This window comes from Kogia breviceps, chromosome 5, assembly GCF_026419965.1.
Source record: "Kogia breviceps isolate mKogBre1 chromosome 5, mKogBre1 haplotype 1, whole genome shotgun sequence".
Taxonomy (NCBI): Eukaryota; Metazoa; Chordata; class Mammalia; order Artiodactyla; family Physeteridae; genus Kogia; species Kogia breviceps.
In genome coordinates, this window is record NC_081314.1 from 90,151,702 (window position 1) to 90,172,011 (window position 20,310).

Genomic DNA, 20,310 nt, shown 5'->3' on the forward strand with positions numbered 1-20,310 from the left:
CATCCTCACCCTGTCCTCACCCCTTTCCCTAAGTTTTTGTTCTCCAAAATACATGTCATCATCAAACATACCACTGGATTTATCTTGTTTATTACTGTCTTCTCTGGAATGGAGGCTTCATGAGGGCAGGGATTTGTATCGATTTTTTTCATTGCTGTATATCCAGGGCTTAGAATAGTGCCCAGCATATAGAAAGTGCTCAACAAAATATTTATCAAATCAAAAAATGTACCCAAAGCAGCCAAGCTCCGAAGAGTCTGACTTGACCGACACTGTTTTCTATCTCCTCCCAGTAAACGTGTCGGGGCTCCTCCTCTCCCTCCGGGCTATGGCGCCTCTCAGCCAGCTGGGGGGCCACATCAACACCACGTGTGCAGCAGAGAACTCCACCGGGGCCGGCCGGGCCCGCCCACATGCCTACTACGCCCTCTCCTACTGCGTGCTCATCCTGGCCATCATCTTTGGAAATGGTCTGGTGTGTGTGGCCGTGCTGAAGGAACGGGCGCTGCAGACCACCACCAACTATCTGGTGGTGAGCCTGGCCGTGGCAGACCTGCTGGTGGCCACGTTGGTGATGCCCTGGGTGGTGTACCTGGAGGTGAGTAGGTCGCAAGTGCAAGATGCCCATGTGACCGTGCTTGTCTTTGTCTTCCGTGAGCTCCTGGCTTCTGGGGTCAGAATGCTCCCTGCCATGATACAGGGTCTAGGGAGGGAAGGAGAGCTCCTGTCATTCTCCCTTTCATGAGAGACCTGAAGGTCCTGAGAGCAGCATTATTCCAGCATCACTTGCCCACGTCAGAACCAGGGAGCTGGGAATGATTCTCTCCCCAGGCCTCCAGCATCCAGGTGACTGGACTTGAGTGAGGGGACTTGTCCTAGAAATGCACCAGGCTTACTCTCTGTGCCAGTCATGTTGCAAAGACACAGGAGGGTGGGGTGGGAGCAGTCCAGTGGCCATCTTCATCAGTGTTTCAATGTATATAGGGGTGGTGATGTGCAGGAGGCAAGTAGGGGCAGAGGAATTAATTTTTAAAAAAAGAATTTTCTTTTTTAACTGAAATGAGAGGAAAAGAGAGCAAGAACAATCTGCAGATAGATCAGACTTCTGATGGTTCAGTTGCCCTCGGACTCAGCATTTTCCTCCTGGGTACCAGCTCTCCGCAGAATCTGCTTCCAAAGGAAAAGATGAAATTTATATTTTTGGTGCCTCCCTCACCAGTTAGATAATGCAGCAGACCCTGAAGAATTCTGCCAGAGAGAAACATTTCTTAAATTTGAAAGTATTTTCATTTGAAAGTGCAAAACAGAGTCAGGAGGTGATCAAGACAAAACATCCATTTGCTAACAAGGAAATCAGGGTGCCTACACCTGTTCAAGAAACAGATATTCTTACCAGGAAAACATGCAATTACTAAAGAGTTTTTTTTAAAACCCTTAATATCCTATTAATATTTCTCCTCTGCACTGTGTATCATTCTAAAAAGGTATCCAATGAAGGCTCAAAATGATGCCATGATTAAGAGAAATTAAAATTCATCAAATTAATATCTCAGTTAATATTAATAGTGAAGATGACAGTTAATTAAGTATGACATATCACAGGAGAGCAAAAACCTTGAACATAGACTGCTTAGGCAAGTAACCATATTAAAGAATGACTGAGAACTAAAATTAGACTTATGATCTCAATGGGGAGACATTAAGGAAAGAAATCAAGGAGATAGAAAAGGAATGGAAAAGAATAAAAACAACTAGGCTGATTGGGATAGATTTAAAGGCTAAGGGAATACTCAGAGAAAAAAATATGCATTAATTTTTCCCAGTTAGGATTATCCTGATGTCAAAGGGTCTTGTAATTATCTTGACTTTTCTCAACCCAATTAGCCCGAGACATCCTTGAAGTCAGAAGCTATGTCTTTGTTCTTTTTTTCCCTGTAGTCCAAACATACTACCTGGCACATAATATGTACTAAATAAATATTTGATGTATGAAAGATAAATGAATCTGGTCTGCAATGTATGCATTAGATGGGCCATTCCTGCTTATACCATCTGCAGCTACATCTATTGTTACAATGAACTATTTACTTTTATTTTATTTTTTAATAATGATACTGAAAAGGAGTTAGAAGTATATGATATTTCTGTTCAAGAGTGAGGCAGACTTTAGGTGCTACAACCCAGTGTGGATGGATTAGTCAATGATTCAGAACATCACCACACCCTCCTCAAAAGTGTTTCTGTCCATCCCTATACATTACAAGGATTCTTAAGTCTGCCAGAAGGATGAATGTCAGAAAGAAAGGCAGGAAGAGAACCTTCACTCTGATAAGCATTTTAATTGCCTCTGAAATAAAACCAGGCTTTTGGTGTCTGTGCACTCAGGGCACTCATTGGCTGTCCATTTGTGATTGCTTCCAGGACTCTGAATGGATTATATTGGAAAACCTCTGTAGATACTGGTATAGGAGATGGACATTGTGACCTTCTCACACTGGATACCCCTGGCATCCCCTTCTAGCTACACCTGCCAGTATGGGTGGTACGCCCACTCTACTACTGAGCATAGAGGAGTAACTGAGCAACAGAGGGCCAGCATGAAATCTTGCCAAAGGCCTTAGTGGACTCTCTGCAGGTTGTATCTATGGGTTTTCCCCTGTGAGAAGAGCTCTGGTGGAGCTCTTGTTTCCCCTCATTAAAACCAAGATGCCCTCTGTCCAACAGGTTATTTATAACAGGTAGGTGTTCAGTAATCAAGAGTACAGTCACATAAGTTTAAAATCATACAAAAAAGATTTGGGGGAGCAGAGACATCTCTCCACTGGGAAATGGGCTTTGCGACCTCTTTTTGGTCCTACCCACTTGCTTCAAGGCTCTAGTAACTGCAGCTTAGTATCTCTACATCACTTTCCCCAACAGTCAACTAAGGGTCTGTCTCAATAAAAGACAGAATATGACATTAGGTAGCCATCATTAACAGACAACCAGTTAAGGTAATAGAAGGCTCTATTCCAAAGGATCAGGTCTCCCTATCCCACCCCAGCCTGTATATTTCCCTTAGTCTTAAATGCCTGCCTGCTTTCTGTGGACCTCAGAAGTAGACTGTGTGCTTTAACGAGAGAAAAGAGCACTTTGAGCTCTTAAAGTGATTGTGAATACATACATTCACGTGTCTCAGAGAAGAGCAAAAAGTGTATCTCTCACTAACTTGTCCTAATGATGAGTAGCTGGACTAGTAATTAGAACATCATACCAAAGAGCTCCCTTGAAAAGAGGAAAAGATGCAGTGTTGACCACAGAGATTGCTGGAGGTTTGAGGGCCCCCAGGAGGACAGAACAAACATGAGAAGAACACCATGAGGGGGCCAAATTAGCTGTCAAATTCCCAGCTTCCTGTGCTTTGATTTGAATGTATCCATCTTGTTTGAAGGGAATATTGGCTCACATTGGCCAGACCCCTTCCTTCAGAAGAAAATTGGCTCATAATGACAGACACCAGTATATATGAGTTATGAATGTTTTGACTGTAAATATTGGAAAATTTGACTCACTGTGGCTTAAACAAATAGGAGTTACTTTTCTCACATAGACAGAATTCTGGAGGAAGGAGTTCTGTTGGTATTGTTTCAGCTAATTCAGGTGTCATCAAGGACCAGACTCTCATTCTTTCTGTTCATCATCCTTGGCAAACTCACTTCCTCATGCTACTCACAAAAGGGCTGCCATAGCCCCAAGCATCATGGCCATATTCAAAAACAGCATGGGTGGGGACAGCAGAAAAAGTAAATGAAAGCCCTTTCCCTGGAGTGGCTTGAAGCATCTCCCTAAGGAACGTCGTTTGTCTAATTGGCTACACCTGGAACATAAGGCCACTTTTAGATGCAAGGGAGGATAGAAAAGGAAAAGTGAAAAATGTGGGTTTTATTAAAAAAGAAGATGTGGGGGTGATGTAGGCAATAAAATGTCATATAACTTTGTGCTTCTGCTGGAATTCACTGGGATGAATGTTATTCTGATGCAGGATTGTGCTATGAGAAAGACTCAGAATTGGGAGTCAGAAGGCGTGGAGTTAAATGAATAAAGTGAAAGTGACAACTACACTTTCCCTACCTCACAAGGTTGATTTAGGCTCAACTGTCATCAACGGAAAAAATGCTTCGATAACTACAAAGTGTGATCTATAAATATCTCAGTTTAGACAATTTTATTGTTAAGTAAAGAAATCTTAACTCTGATTGACTTAAACAATGAACAGAATGCATTAGCTCTCATACCAGCAAGTTTAAAAGTCCTGTGGTAGGGTGGACTGCAGGCACAATTTGAACAGGGCTCCAGTTCCACTTCTCTACAGTTTTCTCAGCTCTGTCTTCTTCCATATACTGACCTTATCCACAGGCAAAGGGTAAGCTATAGATCTCACATGTGTGCACCACACCATTCACAGCAAAAGAGAAAATCCATGTCCCAGAATTTCTAGTAGAAGTGTCAAGATGTACTTGGATTGGACTGGCTTATGGCACACGATTTCCTCTGAACTAATCACTGAATAGAATAGTCAGTTTAACATAGGTTATGTGTACCTTTCATAGAACACACCAACTGCTCAGGAATCTCAGGGATTCCCAGTGGAATCCAAGGACTATTGGAAAGAGGAAAGAAGACAGTCAGCAAGTATGCACCACAGTGGCCTTCGCTGGTACCATTCTCATCATGAAGGTACACAGAAGACTGGACCTGGACAATATATTAAAAGGGACTAACGGGGGCCAGTCACTGACCTTCTTCAGTTTCCTCAGTCCTCAGGCCTAGCAGAGAAGTTGAGGATAAGAGCCATGCAGGTGACCTCAGAGTAAATTATATTCCAGAGGGCCCTGGCCTGGCCATCTCTGTAATTCAGTTTGCAGCATTTTCATGAAAACTCTTTTCTGTTCTGTACCAAATAGCTCTATCTCAGATTCCCTCTCAAGTTTTTAATTTCCTGCTCTAGAAGCTGCAGTCTGTTTGGAGCTCCCTCTCTAAGCACCAACATTCCATTGTGTTCCACTCGGTTAAGCACCTTTTGTGATGTTTAATACACTTGTATCAGGGCAGAAAGGCAGCGTAAGCAACCAGGGGAACATTTAGAATACTAAACTCAGAGTACTTGGGTCCCAGTGTGGACTGGAGAAAAGATTTGGGGGTTAGGGAATATAAACAAGCAAAAAAGTGCCAAGTGGGTTCAGGCAGGGAAACTCGCCATAGAGAGCCTGATCAAAGGTCAGAGAGTGATGACAGGAAGGAGAAGTGCTGTTTTGGGAGACAGGTGCCTTTGGACTGGTAATGATATTGATTATTAAAAATAAAGACTTTTTAAGAAGAATTTTACCATTGTTCAAAAAACCCCAGATGATAGCAATTTAAAAGCTCCCTACTGGAAAACAAAAGCAGGAGCACCTCACAGTCTCTTCACCAAAGTCTGGATTTTGATGGAAGTCATAGACTATGAAAGCTGGAAGGGCTTGGAGAGTATTTCTGCTGTCATTTCTAAAGTTTGATCCAACCTCAAGAAATTTCTGGCCACATCCCAGTGACCGGGATTCTCTGTGGGCATGGGCCTCAGGGTCTGCAATTTAAAAGAGCTCCTCCATGACTCTCATGAACCTAAACTTTGAGCTAAACCTTTATGACCGGGAGCTGCTTGTTCAAAATACAGACTGATGGGTCTACCCCAGATCTACCAAACCGGAATTTCTAGGGGTGGTCCTGAAAGTCTATAGCAACTGTAACAAGTCCTTAATCCCAGGCCCATTCCCACCCCAGCTGATTTGTGCAGCCAGCTGGCCATCTGCTACAAACTGACAGGTAGGAACCACTAATCTGTAAAAACCCCATTTCACAGATGAGGAAATTGGGATTCAGAGAAGTGAAAAATCCTTATTTAGTATCTTATTTTTTTGTCCCACAGCAATCCCCTCCTGCAAAAAAAAAAAAAAAAAAAAAAAAAAAAGGAGGAAGGAAGGAAGGAGGGAGGGAGGGAGGGAGGGAGGAAGAAAAAAAAAGGATTTCAAATGTGGCAAACAAAAATGGAATGAAGAGGCTAATTAGAGAAGTAATTCCATCTTTGCTCCTTGGATATCTCCCACAAACAACTAAAAATCCATCCCTTAGAACAGGAGTTCTTAAACTGGGGAGTCCATCAACTTGGATATAAATAAAATTACTTCTTTATTTTCACTAAACCGAAATTAAGCACTTCCTTCAATTATGAATGTCAGCATCAACCCACAGCAGAAGAAATCCTTAGCATCCCCGGCGGAAATCACAGATATTTATATTTTCAAATCGCATTACAGTTTTTGCAGACCCCATTTACACTCATCAGTGCTTTGAAACTACTAGGTCTTGTCATTTAGTGCATTCTTAAAGAATCACATTTTTTTAAAAAAAAACTTTGGTAACTATATTTTGATATAATCACTATCCTTTGTGATCCACTGTATTTTATTTCATGCATTTAAAAACATTCTTCTGGGGCTTCCCTGGTGGTGCAGTGGTTGAGAGTCCGCCTGCCGATGCAGGGGACACGGGTTCGTGCCCCGGTCCGGGAAGATCCCACATGCTGCAGAGCGGCTGGGCCCGTGAGCCATGGCCGCTGAGCCTGCGCGTCCGGAGCCTGTGCTCCGCAACGAGAGAGGCCACAACAGTGAGAGGCCTGCGTACCGCAAAAACAAACAAACAAACAAAAAAAAAAACCATTCTTCTGAGAAGGAACTATGAGGCCAAAGGCATCCAAGGGATAAAAAATGCTTAAGGAGCTCTAGGGACAACCATTTCTTTCTTTTTTTATATATATGTTTTTAAAATTTTACTAAAGTACAGTTGATTTACAATGTTGTGTTCATTTCTGCTGTACAGCAAAGTGACTCAGTTTTATATATATATATATATATATATATATATATATATATATTCTTTAGGGACAAAGTCATGCCCCCCACACCCTCTAGAGCCAGCATTTCCCAACCCTCCCAGGCAGCAAAATTCACTGGAGGGACTGATTATTCTGAGTAGGGCCTAAGAATCATTTTAACAAGAGCCTCAGGTGATTTGGAAAATGCTGCCTTATCAGAAAATTTGGGAAATGCTGCCTTAGGCTGTGTCTGTTGAAAATCAATAGCCAACTTCAGTACCTGAAGACAGTCTTGCTTCTCCCACCTTCTGTATTGCCAAAGGGAGTTAGTTATATTCATTAGCAAGTGAGAGTAACACCATCTGGCCTCTGTTTAATTCCAAAGTTGAGTTATTCATTAAAATTTAGGAAAAAGGTAGAATCATGTTTCTAAAAAGCCTTAAATCAATCAGATTTTTTTTTTTTTTTTTGCTTTGCTTTGCTTCTGCTTTAATTTCAAAAATCACTTTACCTTTCATGTTCTCCCAACACTCTGTAGTACTCATCTCACTGTCAGCGCTTATCGTACTGTATCATAGTTATTTTCTTAGCGTCCATCTCCTGGGCCCTCAGTTCATCCCTTCCCATTCACACATGACTCCCCCTAACACACAGATACTATATTCTGAGGTTCTGGGACCAAAAACAGGTTTAATTCATTTCAGTACAGCCACCCCAGCAAGGTATCAGCCCTATAATGGGCCCTCAGTGAACACCGGCTATGTGGGTGGGTAGACAGACCAATGCCAACTCTTCTCCCTCCTATGATAAGAGAATGGAGTTAAACTGTACACTTCTCAGCATCAGCGTGTCAGGGTGCTGACCTCTGAGAGGCAAAACAGAGTAATGGTTGATATTAAGGGTTTGAAATTCCAGCTACTTTTACTAGCTATGTGTCCTTAGGAAAATTATTCAACCCCTCTCAGACTCCATTTCTTTATCTATAAATTGGAAAGAACATTTACCTCATTTGGTTGCTGTAAGAGTTACTTAGCATGTTCTTGGCCCTTTCAGCTCTTTATTGATCTTTCACTATTATTTACTTGACGTGGAGGACTTAAGTATTTCCATTACACATCCCACCGATTAGGGAAAACCAAGTGATGGCACCTTAGTGGGAATTACTTAAATTAGCTAATCAGGTTGTTTTCTTCTTGACACTTAGCTGAGATCCAGGAGTGAATGGGGACTGTGCAGGCAGAGTTGGAGACAGGATGAGAGGAGAGCCAGAATGGGGTAGCACAGTGGAGGCCTGGAAGCCAGAGGGCAGTTTGAGGACTTTGGTCCTTAGGGGCTCAAGAAACCAGGGACCAAAGAAATTTGCCAGATACATACTTTCACTAGGCCCCAAAGTCAGCCCTCACTGTTTTGCACTGTTTTTCTACAACCCTGGGATACAAGCAATCAGAACGAGATGTCTCATTCCCTAAAAGGGGGTTGATGCAGTCTGTCACACAAAAATCCTCGATGGCACATGGTTTTCTCCTTCTCCCTTGTGTCACCCACTTCCATCCCTTTCCAACAGCTGCCCCCTCCTTGCCTGACACCCCCATACAGCAGGTGTGTAACAACCTACATTCCAGTGCCCCATCTGACTCTATTGCCATGCCTCTCTGGGCAAGGTACTGAACCTCCCCAAGCTTTAGTTTCTCTCTCTGCAATGAAGATAGCAATAGTCCTCTCTCACAGGACCATAATCAGCAATAGAGGCCATGTATGTAAAGTTCAGACATCGGTAATTATTAGTATTAACACAGATTATGTCAGAGACCATTCATTCTGTCAGAATATATTTGCAGGCTGGGCATTGCTCTAGGAGCCTGGACGTAGCAGCAAACAAGTAAAAGACCCTGCTCCTATCAGGTTGATTAAGTTGCAGTCATTTAATCTCCTATCAAATAAGTGTATAATTTGTCCTCAAAAAGCTTTAAGAGGGGCTTCCCTGGTGGCACAGTGGCTGAGAGTCCACCTGCTGATGCAGGGGACACGGGTTCGTGCCTGGGTCCAGGAAGATCCCACATACTGCAGAGCGGCTGGGTCCATGAGCCATGGCCACTAAGCCTGCGCGTCCGGAGCCTGTGCTCTGAAATGAAAGAGGCCACAACAGTGAGAGGCCCGCTTACCGCAAAAAAAAAAAAAAAAAAAAAAAAGCTTTAAGAGCATATACAGTTTTTAAAAATTCAGGTATCAAGTTATCAGAACAATGTTTCAAAGTTATAGAACTTTCTGGAATGGGTCATATGGGTTGGTGACACACATAGATTGAGTTCTCAATAAATGTTAGCTTGTATTAATGATATTAGGATCTCATGATGATCTCTAGTTACTTTATTTAAGAATGTCTTGCTTCTCCAGTTCTCTTCAAGAACAGGGCCTGAAGATCTTTTTTAAAAACCTCTTAAAACACATAACAGGGTTTCCCTGGTGGTGCAATGGTTAAGAATCTGCCTGCCAATGCAGGGGACACAGGTTTGACCCCTGGGCTGGTAAGATCCCACATGCAGCAGAGCAACTAAGCCCGTGCGCCACAACTACTGAGCCTGAGCTCTAGAGCCCGTGAGCCATGACTACTGAAGCCCGCACGCCTAGAGCCTGTGCTCCACAGCAAGCGAAGCCACTGCAATGAGAAGCCCACACACCCGCAACGAAGAGTAGCTTCTGCTCACCGCAACTAGAGAAAGCCCATGCGCAGCAATGAAGACCCAACACAGTCAAAAATAAATAAATTAAATTAATTTTTTAAAAAAATTTAGGGCTTCCCTGTTGGCGCAGTGGTTGGGGGTCTGCTTGCCGATGCGGGGGACACGGGTTCGTGCCCCGGTCTGGGAGGATCCTGCGTGACGCGGAGCCGCTGGGCCCGTGAGCCATGGATGCTGGGCCTGTGTGTCCGGAGCCTGTGCTCCGCGGCAGGAGGGGCCGCAGCAGTGAGAGGCCCGCGTATCATAAATAAATAAATAAATAAATAAATGTAAAGCACATAATATACCCTCCTCCAATGAACTAAGTATTAGGAGTTTCACAAGCACTTGTTTTATGAATGAATGAATGAATGAATGGACAAATGAACAAACGAACGAACAAACAGGACATCCAGCAAGCCTGCAGTTTTCTGTTGTTCTAATGATCCTCTCTCACCTACACTGTCCCCCAACATATGTACACAAACAGGCACTCACAATTTTGCAAAAAAAAAAAAAAAAAGTGGTTTTCCCCAACTTAAGATGTAAATTGCATAGTAAACATATGTTAAAAGAGATTTAGTATACAAATTTCACCTTTTGCAAGAAGCTTTTACAGCATACAACTGTCCTACGGATTGAGCAAAACCATCTTCTATTCTCCTGGTTCCTCTCATTGTGTTATGACTGTACATGTCCCTTTAAAAAAGTTTTCATTCTCAGAATTCCTTTAAAATTCATGTTAAGCTTTTATTTACATAGAGCCAAATGGTTGGACGAAAAGAGAGAAAGTAAATCCACAACTAAATGAACAAAACTGATGACTTCATCACTAGTTTGAACTTTTCATTGTTGCTTTTAAACAAAATATTTTCGGTCAGAGTTTCTCATACCAGAGCTTGGAAATAACCAAATATAGGGAAAAGATCAAATGCTGAAAAGGAAATAAATCTAAGGGGAAAGAAATTAGTAGGGAAGGGGAAAGAGAGAGAGCCTTTCAGGAACTTGCATTAGTGCCATAAAACAATGATGTATAGTCAAGTGGCCTGGTGATATAGCCAGCAACTTGGATGAGAAAAATTAGACAGAGGGCCAACAGCATCTTCATGCACTATTTTTTGTAGCTTTTTTCCTTGAGAAGCTACTTCAGAGGCTACTGTACCTATGTTTCACTCCCTTTTCTCTTGAATAGTCATTGGGCCTGCCCAGCAGAGATAACATGAACACCCAGCTACAGCCTGGGGTACAAAGCTTCACAGGTTTCCCCTTGAGAACCATGGTGCCCAAGAATGGCAGCCCCAAGGGCAGGAAGCTGGCAAATGCACAAAAGCCTTGGGGCCCCAAGAGTGGCATTTGTGGATGAAAGTGATAATCTCCCTAGCATATCTCTCTGGCTCAATTAGGTAATGTAAAAAAATTTTTTAATAAAATAGAAATGTGCTAGAATATAACTTAAATTAACTAAATTCCTGACTTACTTATAAGTGTTACTCGGAGGAGTTATGGAGCTTGGAACACATGTGTAAATGCATGAGGTCAGAACCATCCTCAGTGATTCCGTGAATAGTAAAGAGGATCTGGGCCCCTTTCCAATGCCCTGGACACACCTCCCCCCGGACCTCTTGGTGAGTGGGACCATGGTGACGAAGGCAGGCACACCGGCACAGATTTATTTTACATAGGCTCTTATAGATGTTGTTAGAGCTTCAAAACCGGAAACCAGATAGATTTTCACTTTGGAGGTAAGTTTTATGAAAAATGTGTTCTCAGTTTATTTCCTGGTAAATGGTGAGCTCTCCACTGGGTGGAGGGCTTCAGAGAGGCAGTTTTGGCACGGTGCACACATCTGGTAGTCACCCAAGTTCTTTTACTCCCAGCTGTGCATCTATGGGCGGCGTATCACTTAACCACGATGAGCTTTAGTTGCCTCCTGAGTTTGAACCAGATCAGCAATTCACAGACCGTGGTGTGATGGGAGACAGTGGGGTTTATTTATTTAAAAATGAAGATTCATGGGCCCCAGATCCAGAGACTGTGACTCAGGGGGTCTAAGGAAGGGTTCAGAAATCCACATCTTTAATGAGCACCCCACTGTGGACCACACTTTGAGAAATGCTGCACTAATTGATTTGGAAGATCCCTTCCAGCACTAACATTCTATGGATTTGTCCTTTCTTGGGCGACCAGCCTTGGGCAGCCTGACAGTCCCTCGATGCCTGCCTACCCTTGGTAATGATGTTGTACTCACAGGGAGTGCATGTCTGTGTCTGTGCAGGGAAGCCTAGGGTAGGGAAGGCGGTAGAGTCGAGTGGGTTGCTGTCTCTTTGCTGGGGGGAAACACTAACATCCTTGTCTCTGATACGCAGGTGACAGGTGGAGTCTGGAATTTCAGCCGAGTTTGCTGTGATGTTTTCGTCACTCTGGATGTCATGATGTGTACAGCCAGCATCCTGAACCTCTGTGCCATCAGCATCGACAGGTAAGGCTGGGCTTCCATTCCAGACTTAGGAGAGAGGTGGCCTAGGTCAGGTGGTGAGGGAAACCACCTAGGGAAGCTGCTCTTGCTATATTCAAGGCACAGGCTTTGCATCTGAGGGCACTGGGGTCACTGCCATGTACAACTTAACTCTGGGACATTCTCTTTTCTCTCTTTTTCTTTTAAGCGATGGTTTGTAGGTCAGAGGAAACTCCTGTGACAGGAGAGAAATAACTATCCTATAAGCTTTCCTTTCCCCCAGAGGATTCTAGTTTTGCTTTTCCACCACCATTGGGGCTTTTGTGATTCCTAATTTTTTTGTGGGGAGAAAAGATGAGGGGGACAAAGAGGTGAGATGAGCTGACACAGTTAGGAGAGACTGTTCCTGTTGTTATTGTGTTTTGGTAAAGGGAGGGAGATAGAGAGAGCAGGGGCAAAAGACAGAGAGGGGAGAGAAAAGCTTAGGAGCTTGGGAGTACCTGTGAGGAGGGAGAGAGGAGTGGAGAATGATAATTTTAGAAAATGTGACAGTGCCCTATTTATTTATTTCCTTCATAGAGTTTAAAAAAAACAAGTAAAGAACAATGTTTTTTAGAATTGCCTTTTGGTTGCTGGAGTGGATTTCTGTGATTTTGACTAGAGCCTTTGTGTGTTCCACCAGAGTAACATCATTCTCTATCCCTAAGAGTGTACCGCCTCGGCTCTGGGGACCTCTGTTCCTCTCTCTTTCAGTTTCCTCTCCTCTTTCCCTTTCCCCTTCCTGAGTCTTAGATCTGCCATGGCTCCCAAGGACATCTCCAGGCCCACTGAGCGCCCTGGGGAAAGGAAGTCGCTTTCGAGCTTATGGCCCCTGTTGCCAGCCAAGAGCCTCCAATCTTCCCTTCTCCGAGTCCCCGTCCACCTCTTCCTTTCCTACGGTCTCTCCCAAGAATATTATCCAACCACTCCATAGCTCCAACAGGTGACCCCAAATAAAATCTGCCATCTGTTGTGAATTTAGCACATCGTGCTAAGGCACGACAAAGCCTTAACTCATCTCCTCTTCACAACAACTCTCAGGTACTATTACTATCTTCATTTCCAGATTCTTAGACTAATTAAGGAATTTGCACAGTCACACAGCTGATAAGAAGCAGTGCCAGAATTTGAATTCAAGTGTATCTGACTCCAAGTTAACAATCTTAGGCTTTGTGCTAAGGCTCCTCAAATCTCCAGCTTCACCCCTAATTTCTCCCCTGATATCCAGACCACATTACTTCCTGGATATACCACTGGCTCCTACAAGGCAAAATGTTAAAAACCAAACCATCAAACCATCACAGCACCAAACCATCTTGACTTGATCATCTCTTACTGACAACATCATTCTCCTGAAAACTTGGATTTTGTTCGACTCCTTTCTCTTCCTCATCTCCCACATCTAAGCAATCAACACTTACAGACTCTATTTCTGAAATGCTTTCTAAATGTGACCCATCTTTCCCTTCTTACCTCACCTGCTTATTTTGGGGTCCTATGACCTCCCACCTAGACCTCTGCCACAGCCTCCTTCAACCACAGTGGCCCTTCAACCACTCTCAGAATTATTCCCCCAGAAGTAAAGCCCCAATGTCTATTTCCCTACTCAAAACCCTTCAGTGTCTCCCTGGCCTGTGGAATAAAAACTGAAGTTACCCTCACAGCCTAAGATTCAAAGTTTTCCACAATATGGCCTCACATTACTTTTTCAATCTCATCTCTTTCTGGGTTGTCCTCTAGCCCTCTCATGCTCCAAGGCCAATCACATTGACCCCCTCTTCCATGTAGCCCTTCCAAAGGTCTACAGCTTAATTCAGTCACCCCTGTACTCTCACAGTGCTTCCTCTGTAACCATGTTGTGGCATCTCCAGGCTCCCTTTGCAGGAGTCCTAATGCACATCCTCCTCACGTCCCCAAGTGTGACATTCACGTGACCCACTGTTGTGCCCTCTGTATCAACAGCCCTAAACTTCCTTGCATGTGTGTAACCAAAGAATGGGCATGAAAACCCTGTCCTCTAGTGATACTGCAAACCCAACCAGTCAACTCAGTGGGCTTTTGACTTTTATCATTTACTTTGCTATCACTTGACTTTTATTACTTGATTGGCTAGCCTGAGAAGGAAAATTATAGAACGTGTCCATAATGCTGAAACTAATACCATTAAAGAATGTGTTAAAATAAAGGGATACAGTTGCATAACTGTAAATATACCCCAAAAATCCACATTGATTTGTATACTTAGATGAATTGGTGTTATGCAAATTATATCTTGATAAAGCTGTTAAAAAGTGAAGGGATAGTTAGTGATTTTATAATATTTTTAGCTCTCTGAGAACAGAATTCCTCCAATAACATCTAAGTCTTTTGTGTGATTTCTGGACATTTAGTACATGTTTTAGTACATGCTTTCAGAAATATATCATTTACAGAAGTAATAGACTGCATCTGGTTTGCTATATCATCACCTCCACCACCCCAAACTATTATATCATCCTAGTTCCTCATTACCTGTGAATCTCCCTGCTGTGCCTATTACAGAGCTTTGAACAAGGAATACTAAACCAGGGAATTTCCCTGGCGGTCCAGTGGTTAGGGCTCTGCGCTTTCACTGCCGAGGGCACGGGTTCAGTCCCTGGTAAGGGAACTAAGATTCTGCAAGCCAACTGGCACAGCCAAAAAAAAAAAAGGGGGGAATATTAACTGAATCCTGAATCCAGTAGTCCCTGCCTGAGGGTAGCCAGTGCTTATACCACAAATATGCACCTTCAGAAAGGCCATGAGAGAGTAGGATCAGATCAGCCTTGGAGGAGGGAGGGAAGAACTGTAAAAAGAGAGCTTCTAGAAGAGGCTCTGGGACAGCCCCCTCCCAGCCTTCCAGTTCCCACCCTACCCTCTACCATCTTGTAAAGTGTGCCTATACACTCCACCCACACACATTCTCACACATGCAGCTGGCAGGTGAGGCTGTGCAGGCTGTGCACTGGAGTGTGGGAACTGAATTCAGCCAAGGGCTTCATTGCCAAGCCTGAGTAAACCAAGAGAGGGTGCCCTTTACCAGCCAGGAGAGGGTATCTTTTTGTAACTTGCACAAAAGCACCATTTTGCTGGCAGCGGTCATGCTTAACACACTCTTCTACTTGCACCACCTAGTAGATACAACCAATAAGAACAAACCTTGAACTGGCTTCTGTCCCATACAGGAAGAACTCCCAGAATGCATAGCATTCACATACCTGAAACCTGAGGAACAAGTCCTGCCTTAGACCACAAAGGACAAGGATGCACCCCTCTTGGCCTGTAGGTGTATATGAACCAATCCTCACCAAACTTCAAAATGGAGCCTCCTTTCTCTTCTAGGACTGAAAATAGGCCTTGGAAAAGCCGTCTCCATTATCCTTCACAGCAGTTTGCAGTACATAGCATTAAATTCTGTTCATGGGATGCCAAATAGTTGGTCAATTCATTAAAAATGCAGTCATTCATGCAGACTTTTGGTCTTCACACAATGCTAGTCACCCGTCTGACAAACTTGACCAAATGGATTCAGCATTTTTTGGTCATGAAGCCCTGATCTGTAATAACAGGGTGGTAAGAGATAGGAAAGAAAAGGAAATGATAAAAGGGTTTTTGAAAGCAAGTAATGCCATTGTCATTAGATTCGTAGGCATAGCTCTGGATGTTGAGATTAATGCCGCCTTTTCTTTTTTAAAAAGCAGAGTGGGTGAGCACAACCCCCTAACCCGCCCTTGGCTCCTTGCCTCCCAGTAGGCCAGCCCCCTCCCGCCACATCCTGGGTCAGAACTAACTCGGGGAGAGGGCTGAGAAAGTGTCAAAGGAGCAGGACAAGATCCGAGCAAGCGGTGAGAATTCGAGTCCTCCGCAAGGAGCCCAGGAATAATGCAACCAAATTCATTCACCAGGGAGTTCTTTAAGTGGCTCTCAAACGGCAGCCATCACACAGGCAAGCCTCCGCGTCTCTGCAGCAAGCACAATAGGTACCAGATGAGTCACAGGCACCTTGGATTTTTAGTTTGCATCTAAATAAGCACTTTATATTTGCAAAGGGCTTTCCAGTCATTTGCAAAAAGCTTTCTCCTTCACCATTCCGTGAGGGGAGTCCACAGAACTAAAGATTTATTGAGCCCCCTGTCTGACCAAATAAAAGGTGGTGAAAAGCAGTCCTCACAGAGCTCGGGGGCTCATTAAACCCAGGCGGGGAGTTAGACACAGGTCCTCCCACCCAGCCCAGCCTCCTTCCTCCCCCCGACTGCCGCTTCTCCGGGACGCACCTTCCTCAGTTCCCCCCCCCGCAACACACACACACCCCTCCCACTTGGGGACAGGGCCCCAGGCAGAGGTCGAATTCTGTGAGGATCCTGAAACCTTCAGCAGAGTGACAAGCCCACGAACCCCCGACACAGAATTGGGAGTCGGAAGGGGAGTTAGAGTTTAACTCATTTGTGCAGAAATGAGTTAAACTAAAATGCCCCCACGGGTACCCGTAGCCTCTTAGGTCTGAAACTAGCACCTGAGTCTCCCAACTCCCACACCACCGGTCTGTCTGGCCCCTTCATTGGTGAAGGCGGGGATGGGACACCGAGGGAGGGGCCTCTGGCCATGCCGGCACCCAGTTCTCTAGGTCTTATTTCCTGGGAGTAAACCAGTCACATTTCCTTTGTCTTCAATGCCCTGGCTACCTCTGTGCTAATCCTAACTTGAGTGAATCTAAAGGCAACAGCGGTAGAAATAGCTACCATTTCTTTAGCATGTACTACATGCCGGGCACCAAGAGCTTGTCATTATCACTAACCCTCACGACACCCCAGCAAGGTAGGTGTATTACCCACACTCTACAGGTAAGGATTCTTAAGACTAGACTGTGTGGTAACCTTGCCCAGATCACACAGCTGGTAGGTGCAGGGGAGGGGATTCAGCCAGCCTCTTTCTACTCCAGCTCACTGCCTTTCTCAAGAGGCTTAGCCTACTCTGGGCCCCTAGCTCTGGGTCACACTGCCTGGCTGGAAATCCTGGCTCTTTCACTTAATAGCAAGGTGAACTTGAGCAAGTCAGTTAACCTCTCTGGGCCTCAGTTCCCTTACCTGTTTAGGGGAGATCAGAGCAAAAGTGTTGTTATGAAGAGTAAATGAGTTAATGTTTGTAAAGGACTTTGAACAGTTGCCTGGCACCTAGAAAGTGCTGTACACTTGTTTGTTTGAGAAATAAATAAATTTAATGTTCCCTGATAATCAGGAATAAGGGGCAGACACCCCTAAACTCACTGATATGAACGATCACAGATCCCTTGGGCTAGCACAATAATAATGACAATAATAATAATACTGTTTTTTGAATGCTTAAGATGGACCCGGCATTGTGCTAAAAAACTTCCCAGAGATCATCTCATTCAATACCCATAACAGCACTATCAGGAGGACTCATTATCCTCCCTTGTGCGATGAGGAAACTGGGTCTCAAAGAAGTCAAATCTGTGGTACATGGTCACAAGGTTCAGCGGCAGGCCAAGAGGGATTCAGACGCTCATCAGTCTGTTTCCAACGTCCATTGACTTACCCACTAAGCACACTGCCAGCGTTCCGGCCACGCCAGAAAGGACCCAAAAAGCTAGGAGCTCAAAGGGAGGCGGCTGGTCAGGCAGCGATTGGGCAGCGCGCGCAGCGCGCGCTCGCGCTCCGGCCGAAGACCCGGAAGAGCCGAGTGAGCGCGTCGGGCCCACGCCCAGCCCTGCCCTGGCCTGCGGTCGGTCATCTGCGATCGATTCGGGAGGAGATCAGAGGCTGAGCAGTCTGCTTGAGTTTGAATTCAGGGTCCCTGCAGGGCTGCAGGAACCAGAGCGGCCGAGCTTTCCCTCCCCGCCTCCCCACTGGGGGCCTGGAGAGCCCCCAGGTGAGCCGTGAACTTCTCACCCCGCCGCGCTGGCTGGGTTCTTGCTGCATTCTGGTGCCCTCAGATGGCCAATGCCGGAACAGCCTCTGTGTTTCAGCCCCAATGGCAAGCTTCAGGGCGTTTTTCACCCTGGAAACAAATTTGGCGGGGGTGGGGGGGGTCTCATTTATTCTAAAAGTTTAATCATGTTTTAAAACTAAGAAGAAAAAATATATAAATGTAACACTGGTAAACGTAGTCTCATCTCTCACTTTTTACCCAAGTTAACAAGAGTTTTGACACAGAAATTTTCCCTAATGCAGACTTTCTCCAACTTGTCTAATCTTATAAGATGCACTTGCTTGTTAAAAATACAAACTTCTGCAGTGGAACAAGTATCCAAGGGGGTGGCCTTGGAATATGTGTTTTAACAGGACCCCCAGGAAATTAATAGAATCAAGCTAATTGATGGGGAAACTCAGTTCTGGGTAACCGCAATGCTCTCAAAGTACGAGCCACCTTTCAGTGCCACCTTTCCTGAGGAAGCCCTTGTCCCCGTAAGGCCTCAGAGACTTGCAGTGCCCTTGGCAGGGAGCAGGGCACCCAGGAGAGACCTGGCCTCAGAGACTGCTACCACCAGCTGTGGGAACTTGATTTCGTCATGTAACCTCTCTGTGGCCTTGATTCCTCCTTTATAAAATGGAGCCAGTGCTCCCTACACTTACTGACTCATTGAATTAATGGGAGCCTCCAAGTTGCTGAATATTAAAGCGGATCTAGGAAAGTGTGCAACATTCGGTGGTGGGCTTGGAGTCAGCTTGTAATGGCTAGTGGGAACTGACTGGCAAAATTTTAGTTTTTTGAGCCAGTTATTAAACCATTGGTGTAACTGGAAGTGGACGATGGTGGGAGTATTTGTACCACAGAAATTGACAAATGGTATAAATTAGGGCTTTTTTTCACCTGCAGAGCCAGTTGTTAGGCATTTAGCAGCACACTACCAAATTATGGAATGGTCGGGCTCTTTTACATCCAAGGTCATTATGTAAATGAAGGCCAACAGGTCTGGACAGGAAGAAGTGTACCATACCTTTCCTTCCTGACCCTCATCGGCTGTTTGGCCAGGACAGCTGCGGGGCTTCAGGCTCAGCCTCTCCTCCATGGTGCCTCAGAGATCACTGCTAAGGGCCAGGCCCTGGTTGACATATTTGACGTGAAGCCCCAGCTCACTGCCCCAGCAGAGTCGGAAGTCCTGAGAGAGTGAGAGGCCTGGAGGAGTGCCAGGGGCTACTTGCCCTGCTCCTTCATCGCCAAGTTAGGGATTCAAGGGAGCATCTATAGTGTATGTGCATCAGGAGAAGGGAACTGGGTTGCCATGGGCCTTCCTTGAGTTTGGTGGTGGGATCGTAATTTAATCTTATTAAATAAGGACTCTATTTCTCCCTCTTGACCAAGAAGCCACCTCTGTCACATGGTAGGGTGTCAAGGCCAAGTTCTGCAGAGTCTGCCTCCATCTCAGCCCTCAGAGCTGACTCTCAGGCTGCTCTTCGGGGATACAAATGTTAACACATGAACTTTAAGGCCAGATGCATATGAGGCAGATGAGTCAGGTGGCTAGCACATATAGGAGGAGCATCAGGGAGCACTACCCCACCCCCTCCAGCCCAGGGTCTGTCCTTCCCTTCCTCAGCCCCAAGCCTTGAGGTGCACAAGAGGAGCTAAGGGGGTTCCTGCTCTGCATCTGGTCTCCAGGTTCGCTGGACACTGACAAGACAATGAAAAATTGAGCATAGGTACTATTTACAATTGCCAAGACATGGAAGCAACCTAAATGTCCATCAACAGATGAATGAATAAAGAAGATGTGGTATATATACACAATGGAATAATTCTCAGTCATAAAAAAAGAATGAAATAATGCCATTTGCAGCAACATGGATGGACCTAGAGGTTATCATACTAAGTGAAGTTAGACCGAGAAAGACAAATATCCTATATCACTTATATGTGGAATCTAAAAAAAATGATACAGATGAACTTATTTACAAAACAGAAACAGACTCACAGACATAGAAAAAAACTTATGCTTACCAAAGGGGAAAGGTGGACGGGACAGATAAATTAGGAATTTGGGAGTAACATATACACACTACTATCTATAAAATAGATAAACAGCAAGGACCTACTGTATAGCACAGGAACTATACTCAATATTTTGTAATAACCTATATGGGAAAAGAATCTGAAAAAGAATGTATATATAACTGATTCACTTTGCTGTATACCTGAAACTAACACATTGTAAATCAACTATACTTCAATAA

General features: G+C 44.5%; 1 protein-coding gene across 2 annotated transcripts in view; it reads left to right on the forward strand.

The window, feature by feature from the left end:
• Positions 1 to 328: 328 nt before the first annotated feature.
• DRD3 (dopamine receptor D3) overlaps positions 329 to 20,310 on the forward strand; it is a 36,778-nt gene continuing 16,796 nt past the window's right edge. For both annotated transcript variants that reach the window (XM_059065152.1, XM_059065153.1), the window contains exons 1-2: positions 329 to 598; positions 11,973 to 12,085. In XM_059065152.1, the coding sequence (XP_058921135.1) occupies positions 329 to 598; positions 11,973 to 12,085 (383 nt within the window). The remainder of the gene's footprint in view (positions 599 to 11,972; positions 12,086 to 20,310) is intronic.